Raw genomic sequence first — 26,002 nt, forward strand, 5'->3', positions numbered from 1 at the left:
GCTTTATGAGAGAAGAAGAAGAGGGAAGGAAGTCGATGTTTAGGTATGACATTAGAACTCTCTCCCAGGAGCCGAAAGTCGTTCACCTCATAGATACGTCTTGTTTTATCTACATTTGACGTGTTGCAGCCGGATTTTTTCACATTGTTCTGGTGGAACACTCTCTAAACTTTACGAGAAATCGCTAAAATGTCGGCATTCCATGGTAAGTGGATGACATAGGCATGTCAGTTAACGGAGCCTAATCCGTGAGGTGACACATTAGTGTTTGACCCAACCTTGTACACATTATAATATGTAACTTAAACATTTTTATGCGTAACATAGGTTAGCAGTCTCGTAAAATCACAATGTTATATAGGCCGGGCTTAGGCCTTGTGGACTGGTAGCGTTGATTACGGTAGATCCAACTTAGGCCTCTTGTTTACGGTAGGCTTTTGGGAAAACTTAGCAAAGTAGGCTTCTTATGTATTATTAGTATTTAGACCAGGCTTTTTGTTAATTAAGTCACAGGCTTTTGTGCTTCCATGGTAATAGCCAATCGTGATAGGTTAGTCTCCTTAATTACCAACCAAATAGTTATAAATGTTGATGCTAACTACGTTTTTGTGTGTTTTTCTGGACCACAGATTCCTGTATGAATCAGTTACAGGGTGATCACATTTAAAAACGGTTTTTTTTTATGAGAGGGAACCAAAAATGAGTGAATTGCACCCACAGAAATGGTTTAAAATGCATAGCCTAAAACACAAACTTAGCAGTTAGGAGAATGGGTAAAACTGAAGATTACTACAGTGGCCTGGTTCCCACCAGTTCCTGACTGGCATAATTACTACCTTTTTTTATGTTTTGGTTTATGTTTCAGATATTTACTGTATTTTGTGTATTTTTTACATTCATCCCCAAGGGGCGGATACTAAAGACGGCGCCCATATTGCTCATATCCTAAACTGAAAGTTACCAAACCAGAGAGGTGCAGTAGTAGTCTAAAGTATTACTGGAAAATATACGGATCACACCCTTAATCAGTATCAGTCGCAAAACACACATTTAAGACAAATAGGCTTGTCACAAGGCCATTTAAAGGGATATATCCCCTGTACCCAGCTACTTCAGAATTCTGGCAGAGGAGAATTGAGACTATCAAATAAAGTCATTGGGTAAGAAAGCTATTTGGATTATAAATCAAACTCCTGGACGTCCCTCCATACTAGCCTTCAAGCAACTGGAGAATGAACGTCTCATTAAATACTAGCCTTCAAGCAACTAGAGAATGAACGTCTTATTAATCTGAAAATTTTGCTTATTGATTACTTTTAAATTCTGAATGAGTGAGTTGGAATAGCCTCCATGTTTAATCCTTTCTGTAGAGGGTTGGGTTCAGTTGGCATCAGCAAGATGATCCCATCTCCTGAGCTTGGCGTAGTACAAGAACATGGTCACTATCTTGAAAATTACTTTAAGATCTGTATTAGTTAATCTAGATTAAAAGATTGTGTTGGGCATGCTGTTTGTTACGGAGAAATTTCCTGAGTGGCATGGCTACTCAACTCACCTGCTTAATTGTCAGCCACTGTTTATACAGTTAAAAAGGTTTATAATAGAAATGCTAAGACTTTAGTTATTTATTAGGATTCGTAAATTGCAGTGGTTGCTATATGTAGGCTAAATAAAATTTTTTCCATCCTCTAGTGTGCAGGCTAAAGTGCTAATTTCTCATTTAGGGTTATTTTAAAATCCAAACCTCTTTGCTTCTGTTTGGTGTCTATCATGTGGGATAGAGGTAATGAAGAGGCAATACAGAGGCAAAATTTGCCATTAGAGAGAGCAGTATTGATATACAGTACCATCTATTCCTTGCATATTTGTACCAACCCATCATATCTTAAATTGGTAAGAAAATTCATGATACATGGTCTTCTATTCTTGCTTATAGCAAGCACACAAAAATATCAAGCTTCTTGTATCCTTTTGGTCATTTGTGTTTCATCCTTATTGGCAGACAAAAGTTATTTTAGCCAGACTGAAAATTGGCCATACATGCATAACTCATAAGTATTTACCATTGGTTAGTGGTACCCCAGATAGTGCCCAGTGTGACAACCTGCTGTTGAGCACATTCTGGTGCAATGCCATTTATATCAGCTTGCAGGTAAACCAATTTCTGTGATTTTTGGTGATGATGCTGGTATCCCAAAAATTGTGGAATGGAATGAAATGTAAAATTTAGTCAAAAGACCAAGCGATGGGACCTATGAGGTCATTCAGCGCTGAAAGAGTAATTGACAATAAAAAGGTTGTAAAGGTGTAACAGGAGGAAAACCTCGCTGTTGTATTATGAAACAATTGTAAGAGGGTGGCAAGTAAGATGGCAGAAAAAGAATATGAACAGAGATACTGTATACAGTACAGTAAAAAGGAATGGAAGGGGTTGCAACTAAGGCCTAAAGGGATGCTGCAAAGAACCTTAAGTATTCCCTACAGTGCTCCGTGAGAGGTGCAGGGACTGATGGTGCTACCCCCCTGTGGGACCTCAAAAATTGTAAGACCTGAAAGAAATTTATTTATTGTGAAAGCGAGTAAGCAAAGAAAAATATTTTACCCCACCCTTAGTGTTTAGGGTGGCATCATTTAGACAAAAATTGCACATGATTAGGAACATAGATGATGTGTGAAACTGTAATTTAAAAGAGCTATTGCTATACATGACTAAATGATAAAGTTGCCATTATGACATGTCTTTTCATTTTTATTTAGTAATTTTGTTTTTTGCACTATAATGTTCACGTTGTACTGCCTTAATGCCCTTAGGGTGCTAACCCAGCATTAAGTATTTTCCTGCCTAATGAAGTATGTTGTTTTAGCCTCTAGTAATGCAAACCTACTTAATCTACATCATTTGTCTCTGCGGTGCAAATCTAGATGCAGAGTTCTCGGTTGGTAATGGAATGATTAGGTCAAAGCTGAGATACTGAAAATTCTTTCTGTATCCAGACTAAGTGATAGCGAGTATTAAGAGGTTTCCTTACATTTTAGTTATTTTGTTGTAATATCTGATGTACATCATATACTGCCTAGCTTGTCTGCTTCATTTACTCCTGGGGTTACTACCTGCGATGCAAACCCAGCTCAAGGTTCAAAGTGCACAATGAAATGAGGTAATTTTTAAGATATTGAAATTTCAATGTTAGGCTACTGTTTGTCAAAAAGGAAAGTTCAAAAAGATAAACTTGTTATATGTTATATGAAAAAGTCATTTCACCCGATCATGTTGAGTTTGGATGAGGTTACTATTCGGCTTATAAAAATGAACATGTTTAGGAACATGGTAATTTAATGAAGCTGTAAAATCAAAGTTCTCTCTGTGTAGGTTATGGAGTAGGGTCGTTGGGGTAATAAATGTTTACAATTATTTTAATTTAATAGGAGATTGGTGTTGGCATGTAATACAGGACTGTGTGGTGCATTACAGGGTAAAAACACTAGGTTAGCAAACACTTTCAGTGCAGACAGACATAAGGTGGCTTTAGCACGTCTTGTTTGACATAGAGCAGGTGGGATGCAAAACCTAATGCCCTGTTTTAGTCCAGGTCCAGTAGAATGAAAGAGAAGACTCAGACTTGCTTCTGAGAAAATAAATTATTTTAAAGATCAGAAATAGTGAAAGTAAAGAGAAAATCAACACAGGTAATAGTAGAAGGAAAGAAACATTGCCTGACCTTGTAAACCCAGGATAATTGAATAAGGTTGCTACCCTTTTCCCATCTCACCTCCATGATAGATGTCAGATGCCACCAACTCCTTGCATAAACAATTCTTGTTTTTATTTTTACCAGTTTCCAGCTGGCACCAGAAGATTTATCCTCATGTTAAGACTGCAGGTTTTTTTAGCTGTGAAAAATACAAATTAATTTAAATTTCTCGTTTTGGAAAGGGTAGCCAAATGGATGGCTTGAGGTCACCTGAGAAAAGTAGGATCTCAGTAAAATGGCTGAAATGAGCTGCTGAAATTTGAGATTAATGTACATTATTGCTCTAGCCTTGAATGATGCTAACCACAATAATCTACTAGATTTTTTGTATAAGAAAGATGGTATATTATTTCTCAAAATACTTTTTTCCATTTGGAATTGCAAATTATATTTCTGTCCTACTAATTTGTCTATTTCTTTGCAGTTAAAGTTAAATGGGGAAAGGAGATGTACCCAGATATTGAGCTTGACACTGGAGAGCCTCCAATGGTGTTTAAGGCTCAGTTGTTTGCCCTGACTGGGGTACAACCTCATCGCCAGAAAATCATGCTTAGGGGTGCTACCATCAAAGATGATACGTGGGATGGTATTAAAATGAAAGATGTAAGTAGTGAATGTACAGTAGATTGCATATTTTTGTATGCCATTGTATATGTTAAATTCAAAAGCATTACTTTTGCTATTGATAGGAATGACTGTATGAAAGATAGTTCCAGTGAAAAATTGGTATTCATACAGAATGAAATTGATGTATTTTATATTTTTGCATATATCTGATTAACATACATGACAACCTCATCTCAGCATTTGAGAAATACAGCTGTCTGATGCCTATTATTCTTTTTTACTCTTCTGGTCATTCTTTATGACTTTTCTTATAATTTTGCATCATTGCATTTCAGTGGGGTTTTTTTGGCACTTTAAATTCCAGGTTACTTACAACCTTAGTTATCTTGTTCTCCTTTGTTTATTTCATATTTGCTCACCCTCCTGGCCAACGTAGTGACTTTCTGCTTGATGGAGGTTATAGTTAAAAAGTATTAATTTCATTAAGAGTAATTCAGATTCTACTTGCTTTTTCCTGCTTGGGAAAATTTACCTGGTGTTTAGCAAATTGTAGAAGTGATTCATATGGTCATTTTGCTGTAGGATTTTACTTGGAAGAAAGAGCCCATGTAGTAGAGAGACCAGATATGAATTGTATGAATGCTTTGTGCATGAAGAGAAATAAGTAGTCTAGAGTTTCCAAACCACTCATTGTCAGTGCTGTATTATCTAATATCACATGTAAAGACATGTCAAGTGTTTTTCTTCTCTTGTGTATGAATTTATGTTAGTCTTAGGCACATCATTTTCTAACACCACCTGATTCTTGGAATTTCTTGAAAGAATTGACAGATTGAAAAGGGCAGAAAACATCGGAAATAACTAACCATGTACATCTGTAGGAAACATTTCATGTCCATGCTAAGGACAATGTGAATTTATCATTATTTTTCAGGCTGGAGGTGGAAGTGTCCTATAGGATGGCAATAACAAATGCTAACTCATGCAGAATGATGGAAAAGTCATCCTTTTTAGGGTTCTGATGTTGTGTTGGTTTTCTTTATTAGATACTGATCTTCACATCTCATTATTACTTGAAAATTATCAGCACGTTTAATCTTGTAAGATACTATTTTGACCTGTCTGGAAAAACAGCACTACTTCATGACTTTCCTTTATATGTTAGTCTTGAAGAAATTCTTACAGATCAGTTAAGGATGGGTGATTTTGACCCCTTGACAGACGAGACGCTATGAGTGATTCTGACATGAGAGCACACTTGCATCTATGGTTGAGTGACTTCATTGATGGTTGATGTACTGTAATGAACTCTTTGGCTGTGCTTCTGTACTTCAGTTTTAAACTTGATTGGCAGTAACTGTCAGTTCATATGCATCATCTTCTGTTGGTTATGGGGGCCCAGAGCAATACTTTGGAACAACAAAGTTAGTTCTGATCAAGACAGAGCATTGTAGAATAATATGACAGTCTTTTAAGCATGGAAAATCTAGATGCTTATTAGGTTGTGTCCTCTGTGGTTTACCTGTAATGGGAGGTGAAAACTTTATGACAGGGAAGACCTCTGGTAGGAGGACCTCTTCATTAATTGGTCTCATTTTTCTACCAAGAACCTTTTGCTAGTGCCTAGCAGGACCAACTGCCATTTATTGTTACTGGCTATAGAACTGCTGCTAGAATACACTTGGTAAAATTTCCAAGTTATGAGGTCATTGTTATTTTGAGGTTTTCTTGGCTGTTTACCAGGATATATGGGATAGGCATGTATGAAAAGGTATGTTTATAGTATGTAGCAATGAAATTTTAGTAAATAAGGTTTTGTTTTCTTGTGTCAGCATTTTAGATTTAATTGCATGTGTGAACGTTCTTTATCATCATTATTGGCTTTATTTGTAGGGTGTGACAATTCTGATGATGGGCAGCAAGGAAGAAGATGTTCCAGTTGAACCTACAGAAAAGACAGCGTTTATTGAAGATATGACGGAAGCAGAAAGGAATACTATGGTAAGGAATGTTTGATAGGTAAAGTTCATATGCCAATAGGGGTTGCAGTGGGTTGGTTATACAATATATTTTACAGTTTACATACATTAGCATTCCACATTCTTGGATCTTTGTGAGTTTATTTTTCAGTACATCTTTATTTGGAAATCTGTCACGTGTAACATAGATGAGATTTTCTTCAAGCATTAGCTTAGGTAAAACCTAAAGTGCAGTACTGGCTAGGGTACAAATTTTGATAAGGTTTTAATTAGATTATTAGAAATAGTTTAACAGTTTTCTAAAAGTAATAAGCGTGTGTAAGTGTTGATGGCTGATGACTTTTTTGTCCTTTTTATTGTTTATGAAGTGGGTGTCAGCATTCCTGCTTAATGTGTATTGTTACTTTATATACTGTATATAGTGTGCTTGACAATAGCAATTCATATAATAAAACTTTAGCGAGCAAATAGATTGTAATTGCGATGGTAAAGTATGTTAAGAATCTCTCTCTCTCTCTCTCTCTCTCTCTCTCTCTCTCTCTCTCTCTCTCTCTCTCTCTCTCTCTCTCTCTCTCTCTCTCAAAGATATTGATTTGCTTTAGGGATTATGAAATCTGTTACCTTTTATGATAATAAATATTAAAGTGCATAATGATAATACAGTGGTTCCTTGGCGTACGAATAATTCGTTATTCTTATTTTCGTTATACGAAATAAAATTTTTGACAAAATTCTGTTTCTATGTACGAGCTAAAAATTCTAATTACGCAGCTGGCCAGGATTGGGGTGGGGGGAGACGGGATCCCTTGGTCCTGGATTATAGGGGGAGGGCCATGTGGATGTAGGGACAGCGGGATACATAGTGGGAAGGCAGTAAAACAACTGGGATGATAGTTCTCTTTTTTAAAATGTCAAATTAGGTTCTGAAAAGCCCTCAATTGACTTCATTTGCCTCGCGACCCTGACACAAACTTGTTGATCCACGCTAGTCTAAATCGTACCGTATGTTTGTGTTTGTGCTTGTGGCTGAGACTTTGCTTAACTTTGTTGCATATTTTTGCAATTATATTGTGATTAATAATCAAGAATAACATTGCCACACATGAAGAAGCCTGTTAAGGAAGTGATGAGGAAAAAGGAGTCTAACTGCCGAAATTAAGAAAGAAATGACCGCCAAGCATGAAGCTGGCACACACATGTCTGACTTAGCTTGAGAATATGGCAGATCTATGTTGACGATATGTACCGTTCTAAAGAAGAAAGAGGAAATTAAGGCATTACACACTGCAGTAGGAGTAACAAGAATATCGTTTAAGCAGTGTGAAGCGTGGGAAAATCTATAGAAATTTGTAGAAACAAACAATCCAAGGCGCGCAGAAGCAGAACGCGGCGCCAGTTTGTTTGATGTGGGGATGAGTTATTTTTACAGAGTGCTAAACAAAAAGCAAGCGTCACTCGATAGGTATTTTACCGTAACAAAAAAAAGTGATTTGGGTGAATCAAGTGTTAAGTGAAAGCAGACAGGCGAAACATTGAAAAATAAAAATCAACCGAGCCCAGTTCCAGAACACTCGTTCGAGGTAAGATTCTTTCGATTTTTTATTGTTACTGTGTTGCATTTGATTGTTTTTATATTGCATCATTGTTAAATTTATTCTCTTATTTTTTGTAAATGAATTGTTACTGGTTTTACATACATACAGCTCAGTAATGTTTTTACTGTCTCTTCTCCTTCCTTCCTTAACTAAACGCTCCCTCCCTTACCTCAAGTCAGCTGTGCGTCATCTTTTTTGTTAAATTTTATTGTGAAATGCTTTATTCTTTTATTTATTTTGGTGAATTTGGTTATCATAAACAATATATTGCGCATGCATTTAAAATAATTGTATTAAAGTGAGTATAAAGGTTTGATATGGGGGAAATTCTTGAGTGTGCGACGAATTAATTGAATTCCCATTATTCCGTATTGGAGTATTCGGATCAATATACAAACATTTCGATATAAAAATTGGAATTTGGAACGAATTAAATTTGTATACCGAGGAGCTACTGTAATTACACAATTTTAGTTTATGATGTGAGATTTTAATATATTAGCAAGAAGGGATTATGGCCATGGAATTTTTTAGTCTTATATGAAAACATGATTCCATAAATATATATAATTTTTAGGCCTCTAGAACAAAAAATTATAATAAATTTGTTGTTATTCTTTACATGTCCCAGAGGTGGTGGTTTTTTAGCATGCAATACTTGGAATAAAAAGTATTGCTGGCCATGCTCTTACCTATTTGATATTTAAATGGTTTGATTTCAGTTTAATTTTAAGGTAGAATATGTATTTTAGGATGTTTTAATGAAGCACTGTATTTTTATGTATGTAACTTACCAAATAATTACATAGCTATTGTTTCTACTTTACAAGGCAGCTCAAAATTTTAAATTTGCGGTAGCGCTCGTTTGTTTAAGGTGTAGTTATACTGCCCCGCCCACTTTCAGGGAAGGATAGGTACAACACAGCTAAAGAGCTCAGTTCGTTTCTGCCAGTGAATGACTGAACTCGGTCATAAGGAGCTCTGAGTTTGTTCTTTTTCACCGAATAGTTGCTGTTATCCTTCATTTGGTGAAGTATTTTGTTCTTTTTGGTACCGCATTCCTGTAAATTAGCTTAGCAAATTCAGACTTCTCTTTTGTGACTTCCCGATTTTGACTTATTAATCATGTCAGGTTCTAGCCTTTCTAATACAAGGTATTGTAGTAAGGGCTGTAAGAATAGGTTGACTTCAGGCAAATATGACAATCATAGTGTTTGTAGTTTGTGCAGGGAACAAGTTTGCTCTCCTGAACTTTGCTGTGACGGGAGGCTCTTTATGCATACTTAGACAAATTATAGCGTGACAGAATTAGGAAAGCTGCTTCTAGGGCTGAAGCAAAGGCTTTCGCTAGTCAGGCTTTGTCTCCTGGGGTTGATGTGACTCCTTTACCTATTCCTGCAACACCTGGAGCTGCTTTTTCCCCTATCTCAAGTCCTCCGAGTTTCCCTGTAATTCCGATCCCTGGCTCTCATCCACTCTCACTCTGACAGGCTTCAGACTGTCAGGGAGCTTGTCAGAGCAAAAGGGTTTTCAAGGAAGGCTGCAGAAGCTATTGCTGGATGTAGGCGACGATCTTCTGCGGTCTGCCAATCGAAGTGGACAGTCTTTCGGAGTTGGTGTCGAGACGGAAATATATCCTCTACTCAAACGACTGTACCTCAGATCGCAGATTTTTTGCTGTTCCTCAGGTCCTCGAAAGGTCTAGCCACGTCAACCATCAAGGGATACTGATCTATGTTGAATTCTGTCTTCAAGCACAGAGGAATAGATCTTGCATTAAACCAGGACTTAGGTGATTTAATAAAGTCCCGGAATACTACTGAACAAGATAGAAGTCCGGGTCTTGCATGGAATTTGGATATTGTCCTCAAATGGCTTTTGGGCCCTCCCTTTGAGCCTTTAGGATCCTCCTCTCTTAAAGATCTGACAAGAAAGACGCTTTTTCTTATGGCCTTAGCAACAGCGAAGAGAGTTAGTAAGCTACATGCCTTTGATAAGAGAGTAGGCTTCTCGCAAGGTGACGCTATCTGCTCCTTGACTTTGGGTTTTATGGCAAAGAACGAAGATTAAGAACTGTGATTTCTGAATCACACTCCAAGATCCAGGAGGATGTTTTTCCTTTATACAAGGTCAAAGCACATGAAATTAGAGCAGTAGCGACTTCCTTGGCCTTCAAGCGCAATCTGTTGCTGTCTTCTCTCCTGCAATCCACGTGTTGGAGGGGCAAATCAGTTTTTGCAATGTTCTACCTGCAGATGTGGAAACAATTTACGAAAACTGCAGTGCTCTAGGCATGTTTTTCACAGCTGGTATGGCATTGGGTGAAGAGGGATAGGAGGAATTTCTTGTTTTTTCCTCTATCCACTCTCCTTGAATGAGGATTGGTGTTTTCTTGGGAAGCCTGATTGCTACTGTGTCGTGAGTACCATCGGTTGGTTTGATTTTTAACAAGCTTGTGATGTAGGTTTTAAAATTCTGGTCATATTTTGTCTGCCCCCAGGGCAAGGGCACACTCACATTTCGATGTGTCTTGTTTGGGTGGTTAGCTTTGGCAACCTGCGATTAACTCCTACGTTGCAAAGCACCCACTGAAGTAGAGGCAACTCTTGGCTCAACCACCATGCCATTACAGGTTGAGAGGAGCTCCAACCAGAAGCAGTACCCACCTGCCGTAGCTCCTTCACCAGGTAAGGTTACAACAAGCATTTCACGATGCTAGCTAAATTTCCCATTTCAATGTCATTTCCATTCTTGTGTGGTTTTGAGTAGTTTTGTCCATGTATCCCACCTCCTGTCAGTGTGGGATTCAGCCATGTAATTATTTGGTAAGTTATGTATATAAAAATGACGTTTTTATAATAAAGTTTTATATATACAGTACTTACCAAATAATTACATGATCAGAGCCTTCCCTCCTCCCCTCTCATGGACATAGAGCATAAACAAACTGAGCTCTTTAGCTGTGTTGTACCTATCCTCTGAAAGTGGGCGGGGCAGTATAACTACAGTAAACCCCCCGTATTCGTGGGGGATGCGTACCACACCCACCCCCTGCGAATAGCTAAAATCCACAAATACTTAGAACCCCTCTAAAAACACTTAGAACTGCCTATTTTGATAGCTCAGACACAAAAAAAAACTAAAAATGCTTTTACAGGTATTATCCTACTTACAGTGGGGTTAGGTTCCAAAATCCCATCATTTGTTGGAAAAAACATATCTCGAATATAGCCTAGCCTGCACTAGAGTATTCAGTACCATGTATACAAATATGGTAGCCTAGCCTACACTAAAAGTATACTCTATACATACACAGTATAGTAATTATTAATATCAGCTAATTCTGGAGGTTCATGCAGTGACTTATGATAATTCAATACAAAGAGAAATTGAATAACAAACAAGAATTAGCTTAGCCTACACTGTGGTATATCGTATACATATACGCTAGCCTAGCGGACATTATACTGTACTCTATATTCACATAATATCGTATTATACAAACATCAACATAATGAATACTGTATGCATCTTTTCCTTGGATCTTTTAAAATGATATGCTTTAATTCACTGTATCCAATAACATTGTATATATATTATTTTGCTTTTGTATTATAAATTGCGATCAGAGCGATCAATGTTTTGGTTTGGAAATCGATTATGCAGTAACTTTATTTTGCCATGTTTAACTCAGTTCAGAGCGCTTTTCTTACTTCAAGTTAGTGTAAATGAATCTCTAGATACTGTATTTATATGGGGCAAGGTTATTTTTCATAATACAGTGTTTTTAAGTCGAAATATAACTTAATTACGTCTCATTGTGAAATTAATTTAGCTATTTTTTTCATTAATAGATTACGTTGGCCGTTTAGGGCATGTTTGTTTTGTGTAAAAAAAAAAAATCAAGATTCCGTTCGCTATTTTCACTTGATTTCATCATAACACGAGCTTTACATAGTTATCATTTATCGGCGTAAAAATAGCAGTAAAATGTGTTCTTTCATGCCCAGTAGTTTTGATTAAAATACTTCCTCTCCAATTTTACTTACGGTCGAGTTTCATCCATGTTGCTGATGCACAATAATTTATAGTTATTAACAGCTTGAACATTGTTTTCTCAGCTTCAGCTACAACTTACTGCTGAAAATTAGCAGTATATTTCCTTGCCAAACTTTTATCCATACCGAATAAGGGCATAATGTAAAAATATATCAGTCCTGTTCTACTTAACTTCATTTGTACTATAACTACGGTAGTTGTTTATTACCATACAATGGTTGAAATACAAGCAAAACACCTGTTGTTATCCGATTCAGTTATAAGCAAAACAACAGTGTCTCAATCAGTTGTTTATGGCTGTACGCATTTACGCAAGCGTATAGCATTACCTACAATACTTTTATCAATCTCTTTTACCTTTTTAACTAGAAGATGGGATAAAGAGATGGAAGAAAGGCAGGTGGACTATTTGAATTATTGTAAGGCGAATTATCACAACTCAAGCACTACCTGGGTACCTGAGTATTTTAATAGTTTTATCACAAAAAGTGCAGTTAGTCATGAAATTGACATGAAAAGACAGTAATTTGTGAATATTTCTCAGTGAAAAATACCGCAAATGGGCGAATTTTCAGCGAATAATGCATATACATGTTCCATAGAAAAATCCGCTAATAGGTGAGTCAGCGAATCTTGAGACCGCGAATACGGGGGCTTTACTGTACACCTTAAACGAGTGCCACCATGAATCTTAAATTTTGAGCTGCGTGTAAAGTAGGAACAATAGCTATGTAATTATTTGGTAAGTATATATAAAACTTTTATTATAAAAATGTCATGTTAATCCAGTTGCCAGCTGTTAATTTGGTTTTTTGTGTATATTCCCAGCTTGAACTGCCTGTTGGTATTAAGAATTTAGGTAATACTTGTTATCTAAATGCTGTTGTTCAGTGTTTGAAGACTGTGCCGGAGTTACACACTGCTATCAGAGACTATAAACCCAAACGTAAGTATGAGTTACTGTTCTCTACTTAAAATTCAGTAGGGAATTCACTTAGTCATTTATCACAAGAGTATATATGCCATAAGGAGCAAGGATTGATTCTGAAGTTGACCAGAGCAGGTAGCATTGTAATTATTGTTATTTGTACTAGTACTAAAAATATATCTGGATAATTTTATATTCTTTTAGACCAAAACTAGTAGTTTTAGGGTGTAAGTATTTTTCTTAAATATTTTAAGAATTTTAATAAAAGTTATTCTCTGAACCAGAACCAGAATCATCTTCCCTTTTGACGTTAGCTGTTGACTCAGCCTCACTAATCACCTTGGCTGTTCAAGATTGCTACAAAACTATGAATTCTGGCAAGACGGCTGTTCCCCTTGTTTTGGTCAACCTCTTCCGCACTACTTTTCCTAGGTATGAAATAGAAAATATTAAGAAAGATGTTTATCGAACTATGAACCCTTTTGATGAAAGGGTTAGTGTGTATATAGTATGCTGACTTTGAGGTTCTTACAGATAAGAGTAGGTTTTAGTAAATTTTTTAAATTTTTTTTTACACACATTTGCATATTTTCACTTAATTCCCTTGTAAGGAAGTGATTATTTCTAAGGAGCAGTGAAGTAGTGTGGCAAATGTTTTTACCGAACAGATCCACAGAAAAACATGCTTGGTAGGAGTATATGTAAATATTGACAAATATGATTATCACATTTCCAAAAATTCATGATGTGGATAGATGAGAAATGTCAGTAGGAGGAGGATAGTTGGTGTGTGATATTATTGCTTAGGCCTATGGACAACTGTTTTCAGAAATTCTCTTTTTGCTAGTATTGGGATGTATGAAATTTGAAGTCATAAATTTTACATACCCAGTTCTTTTATTGTTTCTAAGAGAATACAAAACTTTTACTCTACTGATATACCTTTAGTATGAGCTAATTTGGTCATTGAAGCTTGGTACTAGCTTTACTATCAGCCCTCAGTTTTTCTTTGGGCTTACCCAAGTCAAGACATCCTCATTTTTGCTGTGGTCTTGGAATGCAACTTTGGTTGCTAAGCTTGTTGGTGTTAATATATTTATTTTTATATATTTCATCATTTATACTGGTTTCGTATAATTTGTGAAGTTAAAACAATTTGTTGGAAAACAGGGTTTTTAGGACAGTAATTATAAGGGACTTCTAGTCTCTAAAAATTGTCTGTTTCTCAGGTAGCCTGCTTTTATTGATCTTCAGTGCTGACCATATTGCTGACAGTTCTATTGTGAACATGGTGCATTATTAAATGAAGAAAACTAGCTTGTTTCTTAAGATGATACTAGGGGAAGATTTAAATACATCTGTAGTTTGCATGATGTGGATCTTTTTGTCCTGTATATTTTGTTATACGTTTATTTTGTCCACGGTTAGACAGTACAGGTACTTGCAGACATACTTGATACATAATCTAAAGATAGGGAAGATTCTAGTGCTCCATGGATGCTCACAACATCAATGTTAGGAACCTGTGATATAAATATTATGATGGTTAACATGTCCCATGCAAAAACTGTGACTTAGTAATCATTTGTAGAATAAGACATGAGTATAAGTGAAAACATAAACACCCCCAGTCTCTATGAATACAGGCTTGGTTTTGAGTGGGGCTATAATTGAGTCATTGACAAACATTGAATTATGATTCATAATTTCTTATTGTAAAGGGTACCACTTGCAGTATGCCTTGTGTGTCTCACACTGTTTGCATTGCTAAATGTTCTTGCAGTGTCTATTAGCCCTCATCCTTTTACTTTTCAATCATTCCCTTGGGTCTCTTCCCTCTATTAGAAACTTCTTCAGTTTCACCTTTCTTAAGAAGACCTTTGGACAAGCCATATGAGAGTCTATAAATTTGACTCAGTGGTCTTATTTAACCTTATTGACTGGCATAAAGGAATTAGGAGAGATCACTGAGGGAAAGGACATCTCCGTGGTTGGATTCCTTTGACTTTTGGTAGTTTAAATCACTTTATCTGTAATCTTGCAGGTCTCATTGTTTCTAGGAAGTCAGTCGGACTGCATTGTTATTTTAAAATGCTGTATATACTGAATATAGTGAAGATTTTTTTTATAAATTTAAAAAGTTTTGTGCATTTAATGAATAAAAATTGTTTTTAGATTTGCGGAACAAGGAGAACAAGGGATGTTCATGCAGCAGGATGCCTCTGAATGCTGGACTGAATTGATGCGGCTGCTAATGCAAGAAGTCCCTGCAAAGGAGTCTGACAAGACAGCAGCAAACTTCCGGTAAGTTTTACCATCTTCCTTCAAGTTCCTGCAAACTGTTCAAGTACCTAATGGTTTTGGAAAAGTATTTCCAAAGGTTAGAGAATGTATTTCTTTCTTACATAAGTCCAATAGGAATTAGCATTTTGAAATTATAGGGGCATTTTTTATTATTTGATATCTAAATTTGTGTGAAAGTTTTTGTGCTATATATTTACTAATAGGATTTTCAAATCTATATTCTGGCAAGCTAGTTATAATGGTTTCTAACCATTTTATCCTTTTGGAGTAACTTTATTAGTAGGTATGGATGCATTTCAATTTCATCTCAGATTTTGTCTTTACCTGTTTACCAGTGTGTACAAGAATGTGGATCATAGTACAGTTGATTACTCTTGGCTTGTAGCATCTAAAAAGCTTTCAGAATTACTTAAATGGCTGTAAGTCTTGATAAGTATTAGGAAGTCGGGTAAGCAGTCTGAATTAGCCCCTAGGACTATTTGCTCCATATTGAGATATTATAAGCTGTGCTGTATGATGTGCAGTAATTTATTAAGGAATTGGGTGAACCCGTTGCATGCTAGACCCATAAATTAAAAAGCTGGCGTATAAACATTGATGGTGGAGCACTATGTACAGTATTTAAATGGAATGATTATTACTTTATGTTCATGTTTTTTAGTTCATTTTTTAAGCATTTGGTCACCCTAGACCTCATATGGTATTCAGCAGTTGAAAAGTGTGTTACTGTTGATAATGGCTTAAAATCTTATATTATTTTTTGTAACCTTAACCTTGATTATTTTTTGTAACCTTAATATTGAGGAAACTTTTCCTTGTTAAAGTTGTTTTCTGTCAACTGCAGGTTGATTCCTCAGACATACAGTATCTGAGAGCCTTCAGACAGTTCTTTCAACGTTCCCCGAATATGCTAGTCTGTGTCATTTACTTCTTGATATGGACTTTTCAGTTAGGATTAAACTCTCCTTTAGCAATAAGATGCTTCATTAGTGTTTCATTGTCCTTGCCTCCAGCTCCATATAAAGCAAAGAACCTCAGTGGAATTCTGCTATTCCATCTTAACTATGTTTCACTTCCACACGACACCATCTCATACTGTTCTCCCCAAGGAGGTGCAAAGGGCATGTTCAAGCCATGTCCAGCTCTTGTTTTTCATTATCTCATCTGCTTATGGATATTTATAGTTTCTCTTATGGTATCATTTCTCACATCATCCTGCCATTTGACTCTTGATATTTGACTTGAAGCTTTATTGTCAAATTGACAGAATCTTTTGAGGCACACAGTAGTTTTATAGTCATACCATGATTTTTGTCTGTATAGGAATAGGGATTATTCCTAGAGTATTTGAATTTTCAAAAATACTGAACTCAAGCAGTACTTCAAAGTTCCTTTATATATAATAGAGTGCTTATCCATGTATAGTCGTATACATTGTGTTATTGAATTTTCACACTTCTGTTGGATTTTGCTGTTTGATACAGCAAGTGTTCTATAGATTATACTATGTAGAGAATGTTTATATTTTTTGTACTTATATGTAGAAAGTTCTTATTTGTTTTACTTATTATTCTAACTACTTTAGAGTTTTAAAATTTAAAAGCTCTTAGTAGTAGTGTTAAAGAATGGGACTTGAAGCAAAAATGTACAAGATAGAAGAGACAATTGATAGAACTCTTTCATGCCCACTGTTGTAAAGAGATGTTCTGTTATGAAGTGTAATGATGATGAATAGTGCTGAAATCTTGCATGCTATTAAAATATTAGCTGTATGTACAGTACATGGAACATCTTGGGTCTGACCTTTTAAAAATATTATACCATAAGGATGTATCTGTAGCCCTTCTATTTATTCTTTCACAGGTCATCTCTTCTTGATCAGTATTTCACAGGAGAATTTTCTTGCGAGTGGAAGTGTGTCGAAAGTGAAGAGGAAGAAGTTACTAAGACAAAGGACAATTTCCAACAGTTACTTTGCCATATTAGTCAAGATGTTAAATATTTACATACTGGGCTGGTAGCTAGAATGCAGGTGAGGGCTTGGAACATGTTGGTTATATACATTTAACAAATGACTTTTATTAAAAATTGACATTCAGTTTTGTTATAACATCTACTGAGATTCTGTATGGGTGATGAGATATGTATAATGGACTTACTCTACATTGAGGACTGTATTTTGTATTCTTACAGGAACAAATCACAAAGAAGTCAGCGACTTTAGACCGTGATGCTGTATATACTAAAAAGTCCAAAATATCAAGATTACCAGCTTATTTATCTGTTGAAATGGTTAGGTAAGTTGCAGAGTGCATTACTATAGTTCTCTTGATCATTTCATTAAAATATGGTTTGAGGATATTTACAGGATATCAGAAAAAAAATCACGTGAATTGCAAGCCTCTAACATTCACTATGTTTGCATTCATTACTTTCCCACAAGGGTTGTATTTTAAATACTTGAAAGTTTGGTTAGAATATGATGCCCCATATTGTACAAGTGTTTATTTTGACAGAGCGTTGCCTTAACCCCCCCTCCCAACTCTTAATCCTCTTGTAGGTATATGAGATCAATTACTGTAATCTGATTTTCAGTACAGTACTTAGATTCAAGCAGTTGCTTTAGGCAACTTAGGTTCCATCCCTTATTATCTTTTCAAAATGCTACATGACCACTACAGCTTAAGTAGCTGATGTGGTAAAGTGTCGCAAAAGGCTTAGGTTAAACTTGGCTTCATTACTTCGCCCATTCTCCATAGACTGAGTCTCTGTAAGACAAGGGTCAGTTTTATTTTCAGGTGGTTATTTTGTTTAGGGCAGCTGTGTGTGCAGTATGGCATAGTTGTTAATCCCTAGGTATGTCCCCTTTGGTTTGATTACAGTTAACTGTTTGCATGTCATTTTCTTAATGGGTATTGGCTATTATGCTCTTTGTGTTTCAGGAATGTAACTTATTTTTGATAATTTAAATTCACTTATTCTTGGGATAGGAATGCAAGATTGCAAAGTCTGTTATTACTGTATTAATAATATAGTCTAACTAAATGACAGAGTCAGATTTGTAAACATTGCTATGAGACCCTTAGGATTTGTTCTTAATGTTTGTTGAAAATATTGTAGTAGCTAGTGTTCAATAATGTATTAGGAAAGCTAAAAGTATAAGTAGAAAGTACATTTCAGATTATTGTGCTGTTATTTTGAATGGATGGTCCAAAAACTTTTTAGTACTGAAACATACCAGCTTAGGAGGGTTCCTTGTTGATGATGGGTTTTCAGTATTTTACAAAATGTATTTGCTTCCACATTAGAAAAAGTCTTAATGTGGTACTTTGTACTGGGTGCAACTTGAGTTGTGTATGGTTGGAATTTATAGCCCTTACCAACAAAGCTCCTTGTTTTCAGATTTTTTTACAAGGAAAAAGAAGCTGTAAATGCGAAAATACTGAAAGATGTAAAGTTTCCAATGGTGCTGGATGTATTTGAGCTATGTACAGAAGATTTACAGAAAAGGCTGTTACCTAATAGAGAAAAGTATAAGGTAAGTTTTGTGTTCTCTGTATATATAGAATACATAGTACTTCCTATAAATGAACGCTTCATAGAAAAGAATTGTGATGTTTGTATGAAGATGTGCTTAAATATGGCTTGAAAGATGGTAGGCTTTGAATGAAAGGCACCAGTATAGCTTGTATTGTGTGGTAGCATCCCTTTTTTCAAAAAAAGTTATTCCTTTTTCTTGAGTAGTATCTCTCCTTTACATATTACTGATTTCCTGAAATTATGCAAGCTTTAAAAACATGCCAAGAATAAAATGACTGATGAATTTAGAAAGTTCCCAGAAAGTTAAAATGTGATTAGTATCATGGTGTTATTCATTAAATGTATTGCATTCAGTAAGTATTTACATCAGCTGCACTAAAAGATTTATGAATACCTTGCAGCTGCAGCAGAAGATTTATGAATGCCTAAGTTCAAGTAGCTTATGACGTGTTTCACTCGTGGAACATTTAGGCACTAAATCTCTATGAAGGATTAACATTGTGCATCCACACTAGACCAGGTGATGAGATCTTTGCAGCTGCCTCCTTGCTGGATGTGACCCCAAAGGCAGTGTTCCTGGTTGATCTTGTCTCTTAAAGTGTATGGGCTCCCTGCCTCGTTGGGTGAAGTTTCAAATTCCAGCCATTCATTTCTGGGGTCTCTTGTATGCCCAGATTGGTGGCCAAGACTCAGGCTTATAATAAATGAGGCCCACTCTTGGACATTAACCATTCATGCCTTGCCTTCCTTTTAAGCTGATGATTGCCTTTTCTGCCATGTGAGGGCCATCAGGATGTACCCCCCCGAAAAGAATGAATCTTTCCATCCATCTCCTCATCTGCTACTTCATGAATTACCAGAAATTTCCTGTTTCAGAGAATTCTTCTCATATTGTCTCTGGCAGGTTATTCTGCCAGCTTATTTGGATGTTTCACAAGAGTAAATCTTGTAGTTTAAAATCACAGTGAATGAAGGAAGAGCTCTCTTCTCTTCAATCTGGAGTTCTGCCATCCATAGAGTGGCCACTTAGCATAGTTAAAACACTTGCGAGATCGTACCTACTTGTATGATTTATGCATAAATCTCAGTGGGTACTTATTGTGGCTAATTATCACGGCATGACATCTTACACTTTGGGAATGATTGGGCCTGCCATATTCATCTTCCTCATGATCTCATCCCCCATGGTTTTGGCACACATGGAGGTGGGCGTTATCCTGTAGTGCCTGCTGCCAGGCACCATGAGTGTGGCAAAGCTTCTAATGGAAATCCATTATTTACAGAGGCTTTCATGATTTTGACTGGTCCATTATTGCTTCAGTGAGAATTGCTGTGAGTTATTGTATTTCATTCATTAGAATAATGTATATTTTTGCAATGCCATATGTTTGCTACAAAGCCATTAACCATAAACTTCCATTGCCCTCTCCCTTTGCCACTCTATGAGAGATGGAGTTTGACACAAATTTTGTCCTATCCAGGCCACAGGAGCATGAACTGGGAGTGTACAGTGCGACTTATTTTTTACACCTTACAAGCTGGTTTGACAGAATCTGTTGGCAAAATTAGGGCTATTTTATGGTTAATGGGTTTGTAAAAATATGTTTTATTGTAAGAGTTTTTCATGATTCCTCTGGAAATTATGCTTGACAGAAAGCATGCAATTATATTAGATTGTAAGACTAGTATTTCTGTAGAATAAGCTAAGGTGAGAATTTGCTCTTTTTGTGATGAATTGCATATTCCACAGGTTAAAGGTGAGAAAATTATTTTTTTTTTACGCACTTATATGTATGTGTCTTGCAGTCTTTAATAATAGATGACACTAAAGAGTTAGGACACATTCTTTAGCTTTGGAGAAAAAGTAATGGACGTTTGCTAAATCTTGTAAAGATGATAGCAACCAGGAAATGCCAAATATAACAATTAAATCAATTTTACTTAGGGTTACAGAAATTGGGCAAGGTTGAAGACTGGTCATTGTCACATTTTTTAGATGATCAGTGACAGTTGATAAGTTTCAGTCATTTTCTAATGACAGTCTAGTTATGTTGCACATTTGCTTACTGAATGCCCCATTTCTAGAGAATGTAAAGACATACTTTTTTTTTTTTTTTTTACTGAGATGTTGATGAAGATGAACATGTTAGTATATAGATGTAGCCTTCACTGTTTACTTCTGTCAACTAAGCCATGGTAAAACAGTGGTTAGTGAAACATATAACATATTTTGCTCCCCAGCATATTTACTGTCTGCTATACCTCAAATGGATTTGCAATATATATTCCTTGAAGTGTTAGCAGAAATGTCTTAACTAGAGTAGTATTGTAGACATACAAATTGTATACAATTTTTAATCAGTATTTTTTTCTCATTCCTCTTTTTAGGACATGGAAGAACGAGAAATAGAGGAGGAGCGTGCCATGAAAAGAGGAAAACCTGGTGCTGTGATAAAAAAACCGAAAACACGATCATTGCCATTTTCCTTTGAAGATGGTAAATAATACTATTGTTTGATTTGTGTTTGATAATCAAGATTAGTTTCAGTGATGCCCGAATTTCAAAATTGTAGAAAAAACAGGTTTTGACATAGGAAAAACCTATTTTTGGTAGTCGCTTGTTTCGTAATTTTTGCACTAGGTACCTAGCAATGTTGGGTGAGTAGTTTTCATGGTAATGTTTAAAAAATCCATATGTGAAGGTCTTGGCTCAGAAAGGAGGATGCGTAAATCATTTTCCCTCCTACTTTCTGGGATAGAACAGTGGACGACAGTGGAATTGATCTTTTTGCCCATTGTTGAAGTGATAGGAACCAATGCCTGTTTGGCCAATTTGGGCTGTTAAGTAAGCTGTTCCTTTGAAGGTTAGGAGTTTGCTCAAAACCTTCGAAATCTGGGACAATGGAGGAAAACGATATATTGTCCTTCACTTGTTCCAGTCTTGTAGGAAGGCATCTCTTGCTATTGCTTGATTGTCCAAGTTCAGAGATACATAAACTGGGAGTCTGTGAGTCTCGTATGTGGCGAACAGGTCCACTTTTGGTTGTGGAAGCATGTTAGCTATTGTTTGAAAAGAGTGGTTGTCCAATATCCATTCTGTTGAGGCTGTTGTTTTCCTCGATAGAGTCTGCTATTACGTTGAGAGACCCTGTGAGGTGAATTGCAGACAGGTGCCACTTCCTTACTTATGCCGTCCAAAGGATGGCTAGCATTACCATGTTGAGAGGAGGTGAACGTGATCCCGATCTCTTGATGCAGGACATTGCAGTCGTGTTGTCTAGAACCAACAGAATATGTCTCTTCTGAAGGTTTGAGTTTTTCGAGAGACAAAAAGACAGCCATCAGTACCAGGAAATTGATATGACACTTCCTCATAGTAGCTGACCACTTCCCTGCCACCTGACAATCCTCCCAATGTCCTTCCCAACCTGTCAGGGAGGCATCTGAGTGCATTGTTACTCTTACAGATTGACCCATCTGTAAGAGTCAGGGTGACCTGTTTCGTTAGAGATTCCTTTCGGGTCCAAGGCTAAAGTATCTTCCCAACTTTTTTATTCTTTTGGCGAGATCGGTCTCGCATCTTTTTTCTTGCGTGCGGTAGCCAAAATTTTGTTCACGTTTTTTAATTGCAATCTGAGTATTGGATCTATTACTGATGCAAACTACAGTAGACCCATCATGCATTCTAATTGCCGTCTGGAAACTGGGCTTCTTTAGGAACCTTTTGAGGTTTTTCCTTATTCTGTTCTGAATTTTGATGGGGAGAGACAACAGGCCTTAAAGAGTATCCCAACACAGTCCCAGGCACTGAAAGCGTCTGCTGGGCATGAGGCGGGATTTTTTCCAGTTTATTATAAAACCTTTTGACTGTAGTTCTTAGGTTTTTCAAGCATTCTTTTCTTGTGACCTCTCAGATTAACCAGTCATCTAGGTAAGCTATTAGTTGTATTCCTTCTTTCCTGACTTCCTGTACAACTATCGTTGCTAATTTTTAAAAAATTCTTGGGGCAATGTTTCGTCCAAAAGGCGTGACTTTAAACCTGTACATCACTTTCCCTATCTGGAATGAACCTGTACGTCACTTTCCCTATCTGGAACCCTAGGAAGGGGCGAAAGGGAGCAGCAATAGGGACGTGCCATTATGCGTCTTTCAGACCTACAGAAACTGTCCAATTCCTTTTGGGAATGACTGAACGTACTTGGGCAACAGTAGTCATCTGAAACTTTGGGCAAATAGTGTACTTGTTCAATGTTGGTAGGTTGTGGATCGCTTTTTGTTCAGAGGAATCCTTTTTGGGAACACTGAAGAGATGTGCTTGGTGGTGAATATATGCATATTTCTCTATGGCACCTTTTAATAGGCCTTCTGCATGTAATCTTCCAGAGAGGGGTTTGTGCTTGAAAGAGCCCCTTTAAAGGTGGGGGAGGATTAGACCATTTCCACCCCAGCTCATTGAGAACAATGCTGTGTCCATTCCTTGTGGTGTCTTTGCTCTGCATAATTTAAAATTATCCCTTAGGTAACATTGTTACTCAGTATGATACTGACATTGTTCATTCATATTCTAAGCAGAGTATTTAGATATGTAGTTTTGTTACTTGGAAGATGGGAAACATGTACATTGAAAATGTAATAGCATTTTTACCAACGGTATTTCACTGTGTATATTCTTCTATTTAGCATTTGAATAGAGAAAATAAAAACCAAATAATTAATTTTTTTTGGCAGCAATAATTGTATAGTAGGGAAGAAAGATTATTAAAGAAAAGAAAAATGGGTAAGAATAATAATTTTTGGATATTATAAAGAGTAGCAACAAGCTTTGGAACCAGAAAGGCCTGTCAGACCATGTAAGAGATGAATGTAAATTACACTGTAAACAACACAATGTTATAAGAATCAAAATTAGAACTTCATATTAAAAAGACTTTGAGTCCAAACAGTAAGCTTGAAAACCTCCTAAGACCACATTGGGTCAAGTTCAGTAGTAATAATGGTCACTTATTTGCAGATTTGGGCAGTAACAACAGTGGATTTTACCAGCTCCAAGCTGTGTTGACACATCAAGGTAGATCATCATCTTCAGGTCATTATGTCAGTTGGATACGATGGAAGGGCAAAGAATGGCTGAAGTGCGATGACGATGAAGTTACTCCTGTTACTGAAGAAGAAATTTTGAAGCTCTCTGGGGGAGGTTTGTATTTTGTTTTTTGTTCTTGAATCTCAAAAAATAATTCATAAGTACTACATTTACAGTTAGGTGCAAGTGCAAACTACAATTTTACATATGGCTTGTTGCCGATACTAGTTAGTAATGAGATATTGAAGATTGTCAATTTAAAGCAGGCTAGGTTGTTAGCTGAATCTGCATTTACCTATTAAGTAGTACAGTTCATGTATAAGAGTGATAGAGCACACTATATAAGCTCCTCTTATGTGAGAGTTGGTGGTATAGTGTTAAGATACTAGCAAGAATATGTTAGAAATATCTATACCTCAGTGGTATTCCAGCTCTTGCTTTGTCATTGCTTTTCCTGTTCCTGAAAATTCTGTCTTGATATATGGACTTGGTTGTCACATTCAGTTTTCATTCTGTTTGCTGTGAGCCAGTCCTCTAGTTTGGGTATGTGGTGACCTTAATCATATGCAGTAGGAAACAGGCATTTTCATGTACTGTATGATTGTTAGGTATTTTATTTGTGTGCGAAAAGACAGTTTATCTACACCATAATATCATGTTGTACATCATTGCAATCTAGTTTTCTGTACATCATATAGTCAAGGCCACCAAAAATATAGATCTATCTTTCAGTCGTCTTGGTATAATGCTGCATGAGCCGTATATCGTTGCCAGACGCGTGATTATGGCTAACTTTGAATTACAGAGGCTAGAGGGCTGCAATTTGGCTTGTTTGATAATTGGAGGGTGGATGATCAACATACCAATTTGCAGCCCTCTAGCCTCAGTAGTTTTTAAGATCTGAGTGCAAACAGAAAGTGTGGACGGCACAATAGTTTTCTTTTCAGAAAACTAAAAAGCAGGTGACCTTGTTTGCTCCTCTCATTAGGTATCTTCCCCTCACTAAGCTTTTAAATCTGCTGGCTATTTATACTTTACTGCCTAAAGCAGACAAACGTGCACAATAAAGGAATTTTATTTTGGTATTGCTATAAACATTTGAGATTTTTATCTACTGGTGCATGTCACATTAATATTTTCCTTTCCTACAAACAGGTGATTGGCATTGTGCTTACATCTTACTTTATGGACCACGTATACTTGAAGTTGTTGAGGAGGAAGAGGAGAAAGCTGGAGAAGAAACCAAAATGGAAACAAATTAAGCTCTAGGCTATGTAAACAAGAAAATAAAATTTTAGTGTAGGTGGAATCCTACATGATGGTGAAAATATGACTTTTTTCATATGTATGTAGTATTGAAGTGATGTCAGCATTTCATACACCTGGAGATGTTTAGCTTAAGTATATCTAAACGAATCCTATTTTTTCAGTTGCTAATATTGTTTGTGTATAGTAATCTTTCATTTATTTGGAAAACATTTTGTACTGACCTCAAAGGAGAATTGCCTTTCTAATTCATCGTTTCTCCTTTAAGGGAAAGTGAATGGAATAAAACTTATTTGGCAGTTACCGAAACGTTTTGCATACCCTTTACATTTTGTCAAGGCATTGTGTAAAGTAATTGCATCTGTGTATGTACTGTCTGGGACTGTATACTGTATCTTTAAAAAAATTCAAAAAAAAAATTACATTGGAGGCAAATTGAAAGTGGAGAGGCATTTAAAATTTACCATGCATTGCACATGAACTTAAAATTTCTAGTATCAGTAAATTGGTGAAATAAAAATATGAAAAATATTTATACCATTTAGCAAATAATATTGCTCCTTGGAGGAAAATACAAAGGCAAATAACAATTTCCCTTCTGCAGTTTGTTTAAGTGTGCAGACAGTAAATTGATGACCTTTGCCAACTGGTGTGAGAAAGGTATTACATGATTAGAAATGAAAACAGGAAAGAACCACAGTGAATTAGACATAGTTCATAATTTCATTTTTGCATATTTTACCAAATAAAAACCAAACATTAAGCTTTACATGATTATGTACCTTCTGCCAATCTTAAAAACAGCTTAAAAGGAAATAGGAATTAGTGACTGGTAATAAATGAAGATTACTGAAACCACCAGATATGATTCAGATCTTACTTAATCTTAATATTCTATAACATCTCTAACATCAACAATGTTCTCTAAATT

At 36.2% G+C, this 26,002-nt stretch overlaps 1 protein-coding gene across 1 annotated transcript; it reads left to right on the top strand.

Moving 5' to 3' along the window:
- Usp14 (ubiquitin specific protease 14) lies at positions 1–25,374 on the top strand. Its single transcript, XM_067121275.1, has 12 exons — positions 1–205; positions 4,177–4,355; positions 6,213–6,320; positions 12,781–12,898; positions 13,165–13,312; positions 15,056–15,184; positions 17,048–17,216; positions 17,378–17,481; positions 18,587–18,722; positions 21,113–21,221; positions 23,737–23,919; positions 24,961–25,374. Exons 1-12 carry the CDS (start codon positions 190–192, stop codon positions 25,065–25,067), a joined length of 1,506 nt encoding a protein of 501 aa, XP_066977376.1. The 5' UTR covers positions 1–189; the 3' UTR covers positions 25,068–25,374.
- The last annotated feature ends 628 nt before the right edge of the window (positions 25,375–26,002 follow it).

This window comes from Macrobrachium rosenbergii, chromosome 19 (genome assembly GCF_040412425.1).
Source record: "Macrobrachium rosenbergii isolate ZJJX-2024 chromosome 19, ASM4041242v1, whole genome shotgun sequence".
Lineage (NCBI taxonomy): Eukaryota > Metazoa > Arthropoda > Malacostraca > Decapoda > Palaemonidae > Macrobrachium > Macrobrachium rosenbergii.

Coding starts and splice junctions, on each gene's coding strand:
- Usp14 (XM_067121275.1), top strand. Junction 12,899..13,164: donor CAGAGACTATAAACCCAAAC/GTAAGTATGAGT, acceptor TCTCTGAACCAG/AACCAGAATCATCTTCCCTT. Junction 21,222..23,736: donor GCCATTTTCCTTTGAAGATG/GTAAATAATACT, acceptor ACTTATTTGCAG/ATTTGGGCAGTAACAACAGT.